The sequence below is a fragment of the Falco punctatus genome (genome assembly GCF_963210335.1).
Source record: "Falco punctatus genome assembly, chromosome: 8".
NCBI classification, from domain to species: Eukaryota; Metazoa; Chordata; class Aves; order Falconiformes; family Falconidae; genus Falco; species Falco punctatus.
The window spans coordinates 56,093,982-56,112,722 of NC_137588.1; the positions used below are offsets into that span (position 1 = coordinate 56,093,982).

The 18,741-nt window shown below is 39.7% G+C and overlaps 1 protein-coding gene across 10 annotated transcripts in view; it reads left to right on the forward strand.

Moving 5' to 3' along the window:
- Positions 1-16,326, forward strand: part of EBF1 (EBF transcription factor 1) — a 286,812-nt gene extending 270,486 nt beyond the window's left edge. For 6 of the 10 annotated variants that reach the window (XM_080398542.1, XM_080398538.1, XM_080398539.1 and 3 more), the window contains 6 exons: positions 881-946; positions 1,549-1,726; positions 3,540-3,719; positions 7,379-7,573; positions 7,940-8,008; positions 13,128-16,326. In XM_080398542.1, coding sequence (XP_080254668.1) covers positions 881-946; positions 1,549-1,726; positions 3,540-3,719; positions 7,379-7,573; positions 7,940-8,007 — 687 coding nt within the window. In that variant the 3' untranslated portion in view covers position 8,008; positions 13,128-16,326. The remainder of the gene's footprint in view (positions 1-880; positions 947-1,548; positions 1,727-3,539; positions 3,720-7,378; positions 7,574-7,939; positions 8,009-13,127) is intronic. The other 4 variants (XM_080398543.1, XM_080398544.1, XM_080398540.1 and 1 more) reach the window with 1 other exon arrangement.
- Positions 16,327-18,741: the final 2,415 nt, after the last annotated feature.

Genomic DNA, 18,741 nt, shown 5'->3' on the forward strand with positions numbered 1-18,741 from the left:
AATAATAATAAAAAATTCTTCTGGGTTAATTCTGTAATGCATTTTTACATTTTCTATCAGGACTGCTCATAGGGATTTTTTCCAGACTGTAAAAAGTAAGAACACAGGAAACGCTGTTATTACTTGAATGCCAGTTTAAAATGCTCCAAGAAATATTAAGTGAAAAGGAACAACTAGAAAAATGGAGAAAAATAAAAATGCCCAAAGTAGAGAACTAAATCCCAGACTGTTTTAAATTATGCTGTCCTTGCAGGGAATTTTTCCAGGAATCACGGCACCGTACTGGGCCATTCTCTCATACCACATGTGTTTTCCTCTTGTGCATCATTTTATGTACATGGATCCTACCCTGACCCATCGTATCAGGATACAAATTGAAGAAGTTGAAAGGTTGTGTTACCAGTAGCATAGGACTGATTGGATATCTTTTGAATGTGGCCTGCTGGGTAAGGTCACAATTCCTGCAGTATGCAATTAAGAATAAAATAAACACATTGAAGGGATTCATAACATGCTCTGAATGACATTGATTGCAGTAATCTAGTAAATGACCTCAGGATTGTATTCTGCAATAAACTGATGAGTGTTTTATAGTGCAGATGGTAGAGACAATTGAGTGATGTATTTTATTTTGCAGCACCAATGATTCTCACCTTTTGACTTGATTAAGCGTGTGTGTGAATAGGATGAACTAGTGATTTAACACCATTCAGTGGTTGCTGAGAGTTGTTACCATTAAGGAGTACCTGGTGGGAGGGAAAGAAAAAGATCCACAAAACACAGTGCAACTCATAGAAGAGTATGAAAGATTCTAATATTTGTTTTCCCCCACAAGGAGTGTACTGAACTCAGAGGAATGCATCTGTTTTTATATTGACAGGAAGTAATACTTAAGAGGGCTGCTGATTTAGTAGAAGCACTCTATGGTATGCCACATAATAACCAGGTAAATGCATTCTACTTCAGCAATTCTTAAACATGGCTATTTCTTAGATGTATAGATAGATCAGAGGCTAAAGGTATGTGATACTACAATGTGAGACAAGAATAAATACAGAGGGCAATGTCATATCTGGAGTGGAGTTTAGTTTGCTTGTTTTCTTTTTTAAAGGGTGTGAATTTAGTGCTTGCAAAAGCAGTGTGTTATTAACCCTGGAGGCATTTGCCCACTTTGACCAGATACTATATAATACGGGCAATGATATGCGTTATGTCTTGCCACCTGGGATTTTTCAATCTTACCCTAAAGACAGCTTTACGGTGGAGTAAGTCTAGGCTCTAGCCCCTTTCTGCCAGTTGGTCTTGTTACACAGAAGCCTGGCTGCTGGGACTGAAACTTCCAACAACTCTCTTACCACCGATGCCAGGATTTATCACGAAGGCAGCAGATCTTATGGGAATTAGCTATCAGTCAGCCAGCTGGTTGGGAAAGAAAAGCATCTAGTGTTTGCCTTTGGTCAGGGAAGCATTTCATTTTAGTGTGTAAGGAAAGGTTTGTCAGAGTCACATTGGTAACTTTTACTCTTTTTTTCCCTTCTTATCCTCCAGGAAATAATCCTGAAAAGAGCAGCAGACATCGCAGAAGCACTCTACAGCGTCCCCCGCAATCACAACCAGCTCCCCGCCCTTGCTAACACGTCAGTCCATGCAGGAATGATGGGAGTGAATTCCTTTAGTGGTCAACTAGCTGTCAATGTTTCCGAAGCCTCACAAGCAACCAACCAGGGTCAGGAGAAGACTCGTCTTCCTCTCTCTATGAACCTTTTCTGATAAGAGTCAGGGACATGTGCAGAGCAGTGGAGGAGGGATGGTTCAGAACTGAAGGCTAGGAGCACATCCAGGCAGGCACCATCCCGTGTGCAGGCACAGCTTTTGAGTGACACAATGCTGAGATGGGCCTTTAGTGACTTTTGCCCCAAATCAGGAAAAGCACTTCTGCGTACATCTAAATAGCTTTTCCTTCTGCTCAGAGTAACACTTGTATCTGTGTTTAAATCCCACTAATTTTAAAAGGATTTCTATCGACTTTAGTGTGTACTTAGTGTTAAGTACTTGCTTATATATTTTCCTGAGCATGGATGATCTCTGAGTCTGGGCTGATGTAGCTTTTCTTTATAACACAAAAGTATCCCTTGAATGTTTCTCTGCTTGGTTTGGTTTTGCAAGAGACATAATATAGGCACTGATTTTTTTTTTCCCCCGAGTTTGAGATTTTTCTAGATTTTGAAACTAGCAAAAAATAGAAATATTTACAAAGACATTTTCAGAGCTTATTTAATTTTTAGAATAAAGTGGGTTTCACTTTATGTAACAGCAATATTGTTTTAATTCCTACAGTTAAGAATAATTCTAAAAAATGTGAAGAACATTTTTGTAAGAACCCTTTGCATTTTCCCCTCTCCTTTGCTCTGGTCTATTTATTATCCAACTTAAAAATTCACTTTAATGTGAAAGTATTAGAATAAGGCTGCTTTCTAGAAAGGCAGACAAAATTATTTTGCATTACATTAAAAAAATAGAAGTGATTTGTAGATTAAAATATTTTATGGATCTACTGTGTGGTAGGAAGAAAAGTTGGCATTTTTTTCTTCTAGGAGTGAAGATGCATTTTTTATTTCTGTGCTTCTAGAAACAAATCTTCCTTTTTTCATGTTTGCATGTTAATTTTCCCCAAAGTATTTTCCACAATTAGGCAGAGATTAAAATTTTAACTTGGTGCCAAATTTGATAGTCATTTTCTACCAACATGATGACCAGACCAGGGCAAAAAGACTGAGGATATCCCACTACTTTGAGAAATACACCCTACATTTTCTAAAGTGTGCAGTGAGCATCTCATTTGAGATGCATTAAATGAGAGCGACATCAGAAGAGGGTTAACGTATCTGAAGTTGCTATGTACTCCTCACTTTGAAAATGTAGGTCATGTTTAACTCTATTTCCTACAAACACCTCTACTAGAGGGAGTGTTCCTGTAATACCTAAGCCTTTGCTTGAGGGTGGGGGTTGCCTGAGGAGCTTTGAAGGCTGTAGGCTCCCTCCTCCCCCTTTGAGCTCCCAGCAGCGAAGGTTCACCATTCTAAGAAAGATGGGAACAGACTTTTTAGTAGAGTCTGTAGCAACAAGACAAAGGGTAATGTTTTTAAACTAAAAGAGAGGTAGATTTAGATTAGATGAGGAAGAAATTCTTTACTGTGAGGGTGGCGAGACACTGGCACAGGTTGCCCAGAGCAGCTGTGGATGCCCCATCCCTGGAGGTGCTCCAGGCTTGGAGCAGCCTAGTCTAGTGGAAGGTGCCCCTGCCCATGGCAGGGAGTTTGGAACTAGATGATCATCCAACCCAAACCATTGCGTGAGTCTGATTCTATAAAATTGAGTTACTCGGTGGTAGTGGTGGTCAGCCCTGGCACTCCCACGCGCACCATGGCTGGACTAGGCTGCTGGCTTGGTAGCCCAGAGTTACTTGCTTGTAGCTGTTTGTGTAAGAAACTGTCATCGGGCTAATACCAATTTCTAAATATGTTCCCTCCCCACAAAAGGTTTTACTCGCAACTCAAGCAGCGTGTCGCCTCATGGCTATGTGCCAAGCACCACCCCTCAGCAGACAAATTATAATTCTGTCACAACAAGCATGAATGGCTATGGGAATGCTGGAATGTCGAATTTAGGCGGTTCTCCAACCTTCCTGAATGGATCTGCTGCCAATTCTCCCTATGCCAGTGAGTATTATATGGCTTTTCTGTAGTTTGCATATTTTCATTAGAAGGAGATGGTGACTTTTCTGTGATACTCAATATTTAGTTTCTATTTTGAGCACTGAAACAGAGCTTGGTCCTTTCTCTCCTCCCCAAGGCACTGACCTTTGAAGCGGTTTGAAGACATTAGTGTTGCCAGCAATGCTTTTATCTGGTTTTTATTATTATTATTATTGCTGTTGTTATGACTATTATTATTATTATCACTATTATTATTATCATCATCATCAGGGAGTCTCATAAGAGCTTAAAAAGGATAATGTCTCTCATGATTTGGGTTGATAGTTTCATAACTTAACATATACTCTGTAAATAAGAAACCTTGTCCTCAACATTGCTAGAAATCAGGGAAGGCACAGGTGACTTAAGGTCTGTTGGAGTGGATTAATGGTCAGTTGTCAGCACACAACTTGCTGAAGTGGGTATGAAAGGAAGCTAAGGATATTTGCTGCAGGAATAATTTTTTTTTCCAGCTGTAAGATGTGAAGGGCAGAAAAGTTTACTGTAATAAGACTGACATTTCCATAAGCTGCATGATGATGTTTCTGAGACCTCTGAGCAAATAATATGTTCATAACCTTTATAGAAATTATGAATTACTATTGGGCCTAATCTTGATTGCTTATACTCCATTTGCTTTGTAAGTAGGTATTACACTGACTTCACTAAGAGCTTAGTATTAGTCAGTAAAATGTGACAATGGCTCTTAGAGCCTGTGTTTTAGTGTCTGTACAGCGAATGCCACAAAGACGTAAGTCATACAAATCATATATTCCATGGTGTAAAGAGCTTATGGTCTGCAGTCCCAGTTATGGAAATATTTATGTGTAGGACTAACTTTCTGCATTTTGATATTAAAGGTTTAGTAACCTGTTTAAATATAAATACATTTCTATTGGTAAAGGCCTATGAACGTCTTCTGCAGCCTGTCACACAGATCAGTAGTCCCTATTCACATGAGAAAATTAAATGAAAAGGACCTGTCCAATTCCTCCGACTTTACTCACGTGGGATAAAGGATTCCACTGACATCTGTAGAAAGCTGCTAGCAGAATCAGGCCAGAAGGTCTTATCATATAAATAGGTTTACAGGCTGAGACCCTAGTGTGGACAGGACAAACAGACTACTGAACATACCAAGGTTTACGCAGCAAATCTTAAGTTTAATGATGTAACAGCAGTAATGAAATATTGTGAATCGCATTGCTAGAGTTCAGAATTAAAAACGGAATAGTAACCCTGATTTAAAAAATTACTTCCAAGGCTTCTTAGCTGCTGCAAATTTAGAAGAAAATATTTACCCACATAACTAGTACTTGTAAGTGGGAATTGCTAACCAGTTATTATTTTTGTACTCTAATAATAATGTAACATGTAATGTTACAAAGTACCTTACTTATTAAGTTGAATTTACTGTCATAGAATCTGTGCACTCTGAATTCATAATATAACATGATTGATGAGACATCTCTTTTTGGAAGCAGATGCCAGTAATGCATTTAAAATACTCTAGCAGTGTATTATTTCATATTTATGAACAAAGTCCTCTTTAGAATAGCACTTCACTTCCCAGCCCTGCTCCTCTATTCTAGTTATATTTTGGGAGGTTTTCTTGGTTGATCTGTCATTCTGCTAATGCCTAATCCATTGAATCAGAAAATACTTCAATCATGACCTGAAAATTAAAAGGTGGCATTCTTAATTAAATCAATAAACTAATTGCTGTATAGTAGCAATTCAATTTAGGTGCTTTGATTGCTCTCCCTTAGCAAGTACTTCCAGACATAGAGTGACTTCAGACTAAGATTGTATCTGTCAGACTGTGAAACTTTGAACATTTAATTTCCATTAATTGATTTCCTCAGTGTTAACAAATATGATATCAGATTCTCAAATAAGAACTTAAATAGGGTGATTTTTATCTACGTAAAATGCAAGTAAAATAATAATGCAAAACCCAGATTATAGGAATTTTACTCTATAATATGTAATTATTCATAGTCTCCTTGTGCATATAAGCAGTTTCTAAACAGGATGAACAATGAAAGTATGGGATCTTACTATTGGTCCTTTCCTTTTTATTTTTCGTTGGATAAGGGGAAACTGGCAGTATTGTCTGCCTATAAAAGTAATTGGCTTTATTTTCATAAAAACAAATTCACTTAAAACCTCAATGATAAATATGTGTTTACAAACTGAATCTCCTATATAAAAGCTTTGCATTTTGGACAATCAATTCAGTTTTGAAAAAAAAAAACCAAAACAAAAACAAAAAAAAAAAGGATCTACACTTACTTAGAAAAGACTCTTATTATAGTCAATCTTGTAGTTAAAGCCAGATCTTCATCTGATGCATACCAGAATTGCTTACCTATTCCAGCTGAGATTCCAGTCAATGGCTCTGAATGAGAATGTTGTATTGACTGTATTCATTCAGATGCTGATCATAGATCCTCTGGGAGAATTGTCTTGACCATTATAAAACAGACTTTCATTTTCAAAATTCTCCGTTTCAGGTGAATTCAGCTCCATTCCTGTGCATAAATAAAATGGTCATGTGAGAAATATGACTGGTTTTCATGTCACTGAGAATTCCTAGGAAGTCCCCACAGCAGAAACTTTCCCAAAGCTGATGGATACAGAGAAGGTGGAGACTGATTTTAGTGCTAGTAGTTATAACATGGAAAACATCTGTGGCCATTGTGAGAAAGGTTCTAGTGGTTTCTCCCTTTTAGAGAAATAAAAAAAACCCCACACATGACTTCTGTCAGTTATCCACACATTCTTTTGTGCAACAGAAACTGAACACACTAGAGCCAGGAGACCAAAGGACTATAAAACTGTCAGAGCAGCCATCTCACTGGTTGCTTCATGCTGGACAGCCTCCATGTATATATATGTTTGTGTATATATATTCACAGCTTTCAGAATAACTCCTCTAAACCCTAGTTCTTTCAGGGTTTGAGAGAGGAAAGAAATCCAACCATTTTTGCTGACTTTTGGCAAGCACGTTGACTGGGTCACCACTAAGAACTTTCTACCTTCTGCAAATTTGCTTGAAACCCTGTAGGTCTTTCTGGAACCATCTTGCTACAAGGAAAGCATGGCTTAAAATGGTGGGTTTGGAGGCCAGTTAAAAACTCAAACCTTTCCAAGTTAAAAATTCCAGATTCAGATTCATACTTCAATCACTGTTCTTTCCCATCAGCTTTGTAATCCCTGAGTTACCTACACAGTCTGGATTCCCTCTTATCCACCTACACAAAGACGTTACCATTTCAGACCAAGGCACTGGCTAATACCACTCATTAGAAAAGTTTGAAATGGGATGGCAGGGCAGGGCTGTTGTAAGAATGAAGAGTTGCAGTGACAGAGAATTAAGTGAGTGTTTAAAAGCTCCTAGAATTATGGCTTCTGAAGACCTGCAAAACAAAACAAAGCAAGCAGGTTTCCTGTAGTGATCGATCATACTTTGTGAACAACCCGAAATCTAACTGCAGTAAAGGCCTTGGCCATTTGAAATCAGACCCAGTGCATCCAAAAAGAAGAGTTCTTTTGTTTCTGCAGCCTACTGATTATCTAATGCTAAGGAATGCCTCTCGGGGTGTCTTTTTTTCCTCTAGTTGTGCCATCAAGTCCAACAATGGCCTCGTCCACTAGCCTCCCCTCAAACTGTAGCAGTTCCTCTGGGATTTTCTCCTTCTCACCAGCCAACATGGTCTCAGCGGTGAAACAGAAGAGTGCTTTTGCGCCTGTTGTGAGACCGCAAACTTCTCCTCCTCCCACCTGCACCAGCACCAATGGCAATAGCCTGCAAGGTAGGTGAAACCAAGTCTGGAGCGTAGATGGCTGCTCTCAAAACCACGAGTTCCTGGTGCCTTGCGAGGCTCTAAGCGACACTGAGTTGTCAAAGGGGATAGAAGACAATGGGGGATTGCTGGTGGTCTCTGTCCTAAAATTTCCTCCTGTAAAGAGTAACTGGACTCCACCACCAGCCCACCTAGTACCATGCAGGTATTTGGCAACCACCCTATCTCTAACTCGACTAATACTGCTGAATTGAGAGGCTGTGTCTTTTAAAGCACAGACCTACTGTTATGATAAAAACGAGTAATATTTCAGCTTACTAATACCATCCTTTTTCTTTCTTTCCTCTCTTATTCCCTGTTGTCGTCCTTTATCAGACCAGTCTTTTGTGGACTCTAGCAAGTACTCCACTGCAGGGTCTCTCCAGGGGCTGGCCTTCTCCTGAAGTACGTCACTCAATCTTCCCTTCCTTTTTTTCCTTTGTCATAGTACACTTGTGCAGAAATCCTACTGAGAGCAAATAGACCGTTACAGAGCTTGGCAGAAACCTTTGCCTTTCATAAATAGAAGACACATTACAAACTAACAGCAGCATTTTCCAGTTTAACTCATACCAGGGCAAACATTAGTTTCCACCGATTAATGTACTTCTATGCCAATTAATTCCATAAATGGCGCAGGGCCTTTTTGAAAGCCTATTCAACTGTTGGTATCAAGGGGCTGCTCCTTTCTGCATCCCTTCCCCTCTCATTACAAAGTATTCCAACATTAGCACCTAAATGCGTTTTCAAGCGTTGATGCAAGCCGAGGCAGTGACAGACAAAAGCTTGTCAAACCGAGGATGCTGCAAAGGCCAGCACTGCCCATTTCATTGTTTGGTTCAGCCTGTTTTACAACACTGTGCCTCAACCTTCCTGTGTAATTACCTCACTGTGCCTTAGTGTGCTGGGAGAGATATTTTCATGCTCGCTTAGACGGAGGAGTTTCCCTAAAACAGATGCAGCCAGCAGCCTCCAACTGTGCCAGAGGTGGGAAAGATGGTGCGGTACGCATTGTGCTTCCCCCAGACCTGAGCTCTGGGTTTTTTTTCCATGTCCCTGTGCAAATTATCCAAAGAACATCAAACCGGGAATAAAACCCATCATTTTAAAAACCATGTTTATAAGGAGCTGTGCAGAGCAGGGGCAGGATTGTTCCACAGGCTCCACATGTCACTCTACGGCCTTTGGAAAGAGAAGCACTGGGCTTGCGGGCATGATGTTGATAGCACCGTTAACAGCCAAAAAAGCCTATATACAAGTAGAGTGGAAGGAATTAATTCATAAAAGCTGGGAGCTATTGTGACTGAAGGAAAGAGTTGTCCTCAGTGTGTTTTACATTGGTGAACTGGAGGGAGGAATCCTTGCAGATGTACACACATGCACACAGAAATTGTGAAAATACTAGGAATGTGTAAGCAGAAGTTAGGTACCTTTGGTCAGGACTTTGTTATAAACACAGACTGTGCCAGGAATAAAACACAACAAAATTCTCAGATGAGCTGTAGCATTTAGGAGGTTAAGTTTTGTGCATTTTAAAAATTTGGCACTGCTGACATACTACAAATTTTAAAGGCAACAGCTAAAAACATTTCACCTCCAAATTAAAAAAAATAATAAAAAAAAGGAGCTAAGACTTGACTGCTAGAAGCTTTTGAACATGTTAATGTTTTTTTCTTCTCTTTACCTTGTCCCAGCTTGCTGTTGCGGGTGGAGAGAAAAAGCAAATAACAGCAGAAAGCTTTTTCAGGCACTGTTTTCCTTTCACAAGACACAGAATTCTTGGATTCCGCATACTCGGTTACGAAAAACAATTATGGAACAAGCTGAGAGCACTGAACACAACTGGGTCTTGCTGATTGCCTCCTCATTATGTCACATCCACACCTGTAATGCCCAGAAACCACACAGATCTGAGTGTTCCCCCTAATTTTTATTTAGCAACTCTGTTTTTATACTAGGAATGAGACACCAAGAAATGGTTCATTTCTAGGTCATCACTGAACTTCTTGGTGAGTTAAAGACACACAGCCTTTAGTCCCATGCCTTCTGACACCACCTGAGGCTTGTAATAATCACTCAGAAATGCACTGCCTGTTGTGCCTTATTGCTTAAATAAACAACCATGTATAAGGAGGCTGTCTTATCTCTCTTGGGCTTCCGGATACATCAGAAAGCAATCAAGCTTTCCTTATGTAGCTTAGATATCAGCAGAACTCACTAAAACAACAGCTAGGCTTATCCGTTGTTCTCTTTGCCATGCAATTTTGGAAAACTCAAAATACATTATTTCTGTAATCTGCTAGCAGCAAATACAAATTAGTATATGATGCAAGAAGTAATGGCTGTTGGTGGGAGTTTTTCTACTCTCTGCCCTCCCTTTTTGGAGGTGGTGTGATCTCATACCTACACTGTTTCCCACTGATATCTCTGTTTTCAGGATCAATAACATGCTACAGCTGAGAGAATTTGCATGACTAGATGCAGCACTTATGTGATACACTTATAGAGTGAAATAAATGAAGGCTTGGAAAGAATGGAAATATCAAAGCTTTTAGGCAGAAAAGATATCATATCCATTTGCCTTGTAATTTAATTCAGAATTTCAGAGCTCTTCAAAAACAATAACGCTTTGAAAAAAAATGAGCTAAGATCTGCAGCTGTACTATTTGTTTCCAATGGCAAAAGGTGCATGGCTGGTATGTAACTACAGGGAAACGTCTGAGTCATAAAGGGAGGAGCTGCAATTATGTCACCTTTATTCGGGCTCTGACCCAGGGTGGACAGCTGTGCTGTCCTGAGAGAGCCAACTCTTGACCACTTTTTGGTGAAATTGATTTGGTTCTGATTAATCATTTAGCTTGCAATATTTTTTTGTTGGAATAATATTTTGACATTTTCTGAAGCGTAGATAGTTTTTCTAAAGCAAAACAACATCTTGTTTTACAGTTTTGCTAAATTTAGAATTTAGCAAGGGCTGAAAAGGACAAAAAAGTTTTAAGTATTATGCACAGAGGAGTAATTATCCATTTGACTCTGCTCAGTTGCACTCATCACATCTAGGAAGACTACCCGTTCCTATCGCTTAACTTGCCTATTTGAGCAGCAAAGGAGGGAGCACTGTTGTCAGGTTTGCTTTTCTCTGCGCTGTAACGTACAGCACCGACATCCAAGCACTGCAGTCCCACCCCTGTATTCTGCTAAACAACTGCCATCCAGAAGTCTGCAAGTGCATAACTAATGGGGATAAAAATTGTTATCCTCAGGTAAGAAACAGAAACAAATCAAATTGCTTGATCTAATACAATGAGCGAGAAGGAGAACTGGGACAAAACCTGTGTCTCAGGTCCCTGCCTACATGAGTCTTTCATATATTCAGGAAGGGAAAATTCCGCTCTCACCCTTAACTGCAGGTTGCTGCCTTGAAGGGCTGCCACAGCAGAACTACAGTCTGGTTGACTGTGTCCATTGCTGGACACCTATTTTATTGATGCCATAGAGGTCTGTGGTTCAGGGTCCATACCCTGCTCCACGTGTAAGAATCCCAAAAGCAGAGCAGGGAGAGCATTGCTTGGCTTGGGTTGGCTTCATTTTCAGTCACATGTACCATGGGGACAGCGCAATTGTGAGGATTTGGAACTTATTGTCTGAGACACTGGTGAGGTAAAACCTTTTGAGAATTCTTTTAAACAAAGCTGCTGGGTTTTTTCACCCAGTGTTGATTAAATCAGCAAGGATTCTAAAAAAGGCAATATCAAATTCATCCTGCGATTGAGATGAAGGAGACAGCATAGCTGTGGAGATAATGTGAAAATGCATCCTCAGATTATGTCCATGGTGGAGCCAAAAAAAGCCCACGACAAGAAACACCTCAACAAGGAAAGTCTCAGACACGTCCTCGATGCTACTCACTTAAGTGTCTTCCTGTAGGGCTTAAAGCAACTTAAGTCATCTCTCTATCCCTTTTATCCTCATTCTCAGCTCCTTGAAGAGCCCTTACTGGAGCAGAAACACTCAGTCCAGTGATTCCGCGTAAAACCATTGCTGAATGATAAATTCCAAGAATCGAAATGCTGCTGTATAGTTGCAACATGTCACCTCTGAGGATGGCCTGTTGCAAACATGTGGATGTGTTTTGCATTCTCACTTTCTCCTCTCATTTTATTTCATTTAATCAGTGCAGTTTACTCGAGCTGTTCTCCCCTTGCTGATTAGACTTGTAATTCTTGCACATATGGTGGTGTTTGTGCAGAAAACATTTCCCTCCTCTCCCCCTCCAACCCCAAATCTGTGAGTCTTTTACTTTGGCTCTGTTCTTATCAAATAATTGCAGCTGTAATTAAAGCACAATGAATCAGCACCAGTCACAGGGTTGAGTTCTTCCTTAAGAAATTACATGTCCAGATGTCTGAGATGGCAGGCACTTCTAGCATTTAAATAATGTGCCCATGAAGGTGACTGTTTTCTACCTTTTGGCAAACAACCGTACAACTGGCATTTTTAAGATCCATTGTTGTTACAGTTTTCATCATAAACTTGCATGTCTACCTCCTGTAATGATGTGCTTGCTCACAGTATGTCACTTGGACACTTGGTATGTCTGATCTGCGTAGAGTCCCTGGTAAATAGAGGGAGACCAAGCTGGAGGTCAAACTATGAGGAAGACTGTACCTGCTGAGTTTTAAGGAGTGTGAGGAGTGGTAATTTCATAGAAAATTAGGTTGGGAAGCAACATAGAATAATAATAATAACAAAGAAATACTGATGATTCAACTTGGCCAACAAAAGAGAAGACATTCTAAATGAACACTATCATAAGCCTCACTCAATGTAGTTGGTGATGTCTGCTACAAGTGTCATGAAACCCATGAGACGCCAGTCTGCCAAATCACCAGTTAATGCCATATTGCAGTTTGAAAATTGGATTTGAGAGTTTAAGTCCTTTTCTGAGTACCTGGAAATACATACGTATGTCCCTGGCTTGAACATTGAACTTGTAAGAGAAAGCTGGCATAGGAGAATGACCCACTGCTGGTGTGCCTCACGCAACAAGCACCCTGCCAGGTCGGTAATACTGGTGCCCTGTGGGACCTCAGCCATTCTCTCATGTGGAACAAGTATCTGCTTTGCTTTAAAGAGTAGCAGAATGTGTGGCAATGGCTGGGTCAGGTTTAAGCCCCCAGTGCATTTTGAGATCTTGAAGCTAAAATCAGAAAATTAAGTTGGGATCCGATTCTGACATCAGGGGAAGAGCACTTTTTCTGCAAGAAAATCACTAATTTCAGCAGAGTCACTTGCGATTTAAACCACTTTCTGATCAGAATGAAGCTTCCCATGATTACTGTGCACATAGTTGTCTCTACTGGTTGATAACTTATATATTAATTTAATCCATAGTTCAGATAAGTACATTGCTAGTAGATGTTTAAAAGCTCTGAGGATTTAAAAGTTGCTTGATAATGCACAAAAGTAACTTATTTCCTCTCTCTCTCTCTTTCTCCCCCCTCTTCCCCTTTCCTTCTGACAGCTATATCTGGCATGATTGTTCCCCCCATGTGAAAGAATTGCCTTGAAGAATTTTATTAATGAAGAGGTTGAATTCTGCTTCAGAGAGAATCTGATACAAGTCCCAGAGTGGAACTTTTTACTCAGGCCTTTTTAAAAATAAAAAAGAAATAAAGAAGGATCTTACAATAACTGCGGATTTTTAAACAAAACAAAAATCACCATCCTTGCAAATACTGAAATTAACAATCTACAATTGCAAGGTGTTGATTCAAGTTGTCCATCCCAAATACCTGGGAGATATATTTATTGTATGTTGATTAAAAAAATCCACCTTTTTTTTTTTTTTTTTTTTGGGGGGGGAGTGGGGGCTTGCTTTTATTTCCTTCTGGTTTTTATTGTTTTTTAAGGCTTGATTTAACTCAACACCATTTGTCTTTTATAAATCATACAATTACACAAGGGACACTAGAAATGGAACTCCACAATTTTAATTTATGGTATTTTTTTTTTAAAAGCTATGTAAAGAAAAATGAAGTGGTGTCATTTACATACAAGTCTGTATGGGACAGAATAGAAGTGCCAGTTAGTTTTTCGTAGAAGAATTATGGCCATTTAATTAAGGGTCGGCTCATATAGGTTGCTTATCCAGTGGTGACTTGCTAATATGATGCATTTTTAATGTACTAATTAAATAGATATAACTCCCTAGAAAGCTGGTATTTTTGGATGACGAGGGTGGGAAGAGGGGTGGGATTAGTAGCCTCTGTCTTTAATATCAGGCTAAGTAATTCTGTAAATAACGCAACAAGAAAGGTTGGTGAAAAGGAAGGTAAGGATGCGAGTAACAAACACGTTTCCTCTTGAACTGAAAATCCAGTGCCTCTAGGTACACTGCTACAACTGCAGAACTGGACGAGTGTGGCTCTCTAGCTTGTATATCAGAATCTTTCCAAATGAGTGGCCTTCTTGAAGCTCAGTGTCACCTGAGCTGTGCATAAAATGCCACTTGGGTTTTGCACAGCCACCGAACGACACGGGCTGCGGCCACCACCGTGGGGTGTTTTCAGCGCAGCCCCTCTCCCCTCGACCTACTCGGTCTTAACAGGGCAGACTGAGAACAGGCTGGTCCACGGTTCTGCACCCTCACAAGCTAAAAGCAAATGTTTTTGTCAGCCTCCCACTAGGATTGCTCCTGTATCAGTCGACCCCCTCAGTTTGTATCATAATATATTAAACAACAGGTAACTGCTTTTGAATAGTAAATGAAAACCTGAGTTTGGGGGGGGGTGGGTGGTGGTGGGGCTGTTAGGAAGGTTTCAAATCAAAACCATAGCTTCTGTTTTACAAAAATTTTGCTATCATTATCTGGGAAGTGTTCTTAAAAACTATTAGTCAAAGAGGCAGCAAAGCTCTGAAGATGCATTACCTGATATTTTTTCTTTGCTGTTGTGTTTTGTATGTAGTTATAAATACTGTAGATTTTTTGTGATTTTTTGCCAAAGTTGTTGTTCTATTTATACATTTTAATGTCTTAAGACAGTTTTTCAATATCACAAAAAAAGAATTTTACTGCATATTTTGCAAAAAGAGCTCACTACCTTTAGCTTGCACATACTTGCAAAATTAATTAAAGAAAAAAAAGCTTTTTGTTTCTGTTTTTTGTTTGTTTGTTTTAAAGGGGATTTTGTAAAATATCCATATAAATAATGTATTTATCTTTGGAATTTGTACATTGCTTTTTGTCCCCTACAAGTTTATTTTATTGTGTATGTTTGCTATGTGAAAAGTGCTGATTTGTTTGGTCATTCACCGTTGTATTAGCTGTTTAAATGTGATTTTAAAACATTTCATTTATAGTTTGTTTGGGTTTTTTTTAGTATTGTTTAAAACCATGCTTCCATTTTTTTTAATTTCCACCCAAAAGCCATTGTCTATTTTTGTATTATTTGTAAGTTAAGAAGTTTTTTCCAATATATGGCAAAAAGTAGCATATTATTCTTGTAGCATTTAGTTATGTAGATTTTAAAAAAAAAATGTATCCTTTGCTTTTGAGGCTTAACAAAAACTAATGCTGTTTTACTCTATTAATATGCATGGGATTTCTCCTCTTTGGAGTGACGCATTTTTGTGCATTAAATATGGGGAGAAACTTCATAGAACTCAATGAAAATACTTTCTTTCTTAAGTCTGCTTGTATATTTCTCTGTCTTTCACATAAATATAAACCAGCAGATTGGATGCCTTAACAATGCAAATCATATTCATTTCACTTGTACATTGTACTGTGCACCAGAACTGTCAATCATCACTAACATTCTAAGAAAAAAAAAAAAAAAAGGAATTGAAAAGCACAAAAGAACTGTTTTGTTACCTTAAAACAATATAACTTTTTTCTAGTCGAGCAAGAAATCATTTACAACGATGCTGCAACTGTGCATGCTTCCTGTATGAATTTTGCAATGGTTTTCACTAGAATGTCACAATGTGATCTCTGGGGGGAAGGGAAGAAAACAGGATTTTTTTTTCATGGTGAGAAAATAAAAGGAGAGAAAACTGGAAAATGTGAGAGACATCAGTTAATTGCTTCTCTGTATTCCAAGCGATTATTCTAATTCACATAGTAAGCAACAGCACGACACTGTAATCAAATTTAAAGCCATATTTTGTCCAGTGACACCATCAATTACCCCTGTAGAGCTCCACTCAAAATCATAGCAATTTTGACACCAGTTTTAGCCATCAATGTTTGTAGTCTTCTACGCCAGTGTCCAAAGATCCTTTGACAATGTGCATAGTTTTGTTTTGTTGCAGCTATTTATAGTGATCTGATGAATGGGAATTTATAAAAATCTCCCCTGTGCCACCCTTATCTTTTACAAAGTAAAAGATACAGCTGTTTACAGAATATGGCTTTAAGTGGAAACATTCAGATTTCAGTTTTAACAAGGTGAAGCTTCACAATGACTGGATTGCATAAAGTATGCCTATTTCCTCACAGTTGTACTAGGATGCAGCTAAAATGAAGTCATCTCTGAAACTACTAACCTTTCACCTTCTTATCTAAATCTTTTTGAATAGACACACACACTGTACAGTTCTATTGTTAGAGAAACTAACTACTGTAGAGATTGTTATAATTTTTTTGCAGAAATTCAAGCTGTAAAAACTTTTCAACTTTCACAATATTTAATTAAAGTTACTTCCTGTCTGTGAATACAGCTCCTAGTTGTGTGTTTATTTTTCTGCTTCTGCTAGCTGGTAGATGAGAAAAAATAAAATATAGAAGCCAGAGGCTACTGAATTGTCTTTCTGAAATTAAGGAGAAGCAGAAATTCATGGAATTGCACAGTGAAACATGGTGAACGCTCGTGCACAGAAACTCTCCTTCCTCTGTCGCTACTGGATTTCAAAGGATCCTCACTTATAACGCTGAACGCTCGTCCTGTTATGGTTATTGTTATTATTTTCATTGCTTTAGTCTAATGATTGCCTGAAGGGCCAATGTATTTTTCTAGCGCATTTCAGGAGCCTATCGAGCCTTAGGTACCCAGTTGTGTTTCTCTGAACTCAGTGACCATGAGGTTCAAGACAAAGGCATATTAGATCCAGTGCCAGAGTCCCAGGGAGATTTAGGTTTGCATCTTGGTATTATTTAAGCAGCACCTCCAGGATCAGGTCTTAAGTGACCTGTTTAAGGCCAGCCCCAAGAACTGTATCAAAGTATGTTGAGCTGTAACTAGCTCCTTGGCTTGACCATGAAGGAGGCTCTTCTAAAGCATTTCCATTCTGCTACCCCTTCCAAAATGACAAATCCGTCAGCTGCTAAATTGACTCCAGGCATTTAATTTCATTCTGTACTCCTCTGGCAGGAGAGGACCATAAGGAGCTTTACCTTTGGCATGTGGAAGGTTGACATAATGGCACTAAACCGGGCCTGAAGCGTGGCTGTCATACAGAAGACCTGTATGGGGACAATCAAAACTCTCTAAACACCACACCTAAGGCAAGGCTCCAAGCATTTCCAAGGTAGGAATAGGGATGTTGGGGTTGCAGTTTAAATTAAATTAAATTTTACTTCAAAAAAATAAATTTGCTAAAAACGTAGGCAGCTAGGACTGGCTTCTTGCAATGTGAAGCGTTGGATAGCTCTTAAATGGCAGCAGATGCACTCCAGTAGTTATTAAAGAGAGCTGTTGGCAAAGTCAGACCCTAACTGTGTTTACTCTTTCAGCACAAGAGATCTGTTTCTTCTGCCTGAGATAATTCTCCTGGTTCTCTTTCAAATGGTGTGAATATTGGCAGCTCTCACTGCAGCCGAGGGCTCTAGGAGTGCTCAGCTTGCTAGGAAGATGTTGGGTCACATGTGGCTGAAAAACCGTCTTAAAGATGGAATTCAGGATGTAATATTAGGCAACCTGTCCTAGGAGCAGCAGAACCAGAGCACTGCTCCAGCCCTTTGGATCCAGTGAGAATGTTTTTGTCTGAAATTTCAGCCACATTGAAAAAGAAGGGGAGGTGGCGGGTGCTAGGGGAGGTAAGATGGCATGAACCATCAGGCTTCTCGTTCAGACGGATGCTGAAGCCTGCTGGTCAGCCCCACCAATTCATCTGACAACCCAAACTGAGCTCGCCTGGGGTGACAGTACTGTTATAGGTGATGCATTGCTTTTTTGATGCCAGAAGAAAAGCCCCCAAAGCCCAAACCACGTGAGGACCAGTGGCAGGGTGCACATTCAGGTATAGCTGCAGTGAGACACAGATCCCCTGGTGGGTCATATGCTAAAAGGGAGTGGAGTGTCTTCTGTTACAGCACAGAGAATATGTAGGCGTGGGGGCTTAGGGTAAGGTGTGTCACAGCCAGGCTTATTGCTCCCTCCAGACTGGTGGCTTCTTTAATTTTTCAGCAACTGTAGTAGTAATTTTGACTTAACAGTTTGCATCTGGCAGTGGGATTGGTTGTATTTTTGTATGGGCATGCATCTGAATTTTTTATTTAGCTTAAAGACACCTCAGCAAAATGAGCTACCTTCTCTGTTTGCTTCCTGGCCTTGTCTGTGTGTCTGCTTATTCCCTTTGGAGTCTGTCTCTACAGGCTCTTGCCACAGCTGCTTCATGTAATCATTTACATAACCCTGCTTAGCATCACAGCCCGTGTATCTTCTGCCATTTCATGGGTTAGCTAAAGACACATTTCACGTTACACACTTGATTTCCTCAGCTCCTTCCTGTTAGCAGCTACCCCTTGTTCCCCAGTCCTCTTGTAAATATACACATTGTGCTGCTGTACTAAAGATGGGTTGGAGGCCTCCCACAGAGTCCATGGTCCCCAACTCAGCTCCAGACTCCTCCAGTTTCAGGGGACAGAAGGTTTTGGAAAAGCTTTAGCAAACACCACATCACCCGAGGCTTTTCAAAAATGCATCTTAGTTTACTTGCCCTCATTACTCTTTTAGGGAGGTTGTCCCTGAAGCCCGTTCCTCTAGTGCACAGAAAATTACACAGTTTCGTCCTGCACCAGCACTGTGCTTTTGAATATCTTCTCACCTGTGTTAGCTCTCCTCTGAAATATACAGCAAATGCTGCTACAGTCTTTGCTTTGCTGTGCTAAGCAAGCCAAGCTCTTCTAGTATCGT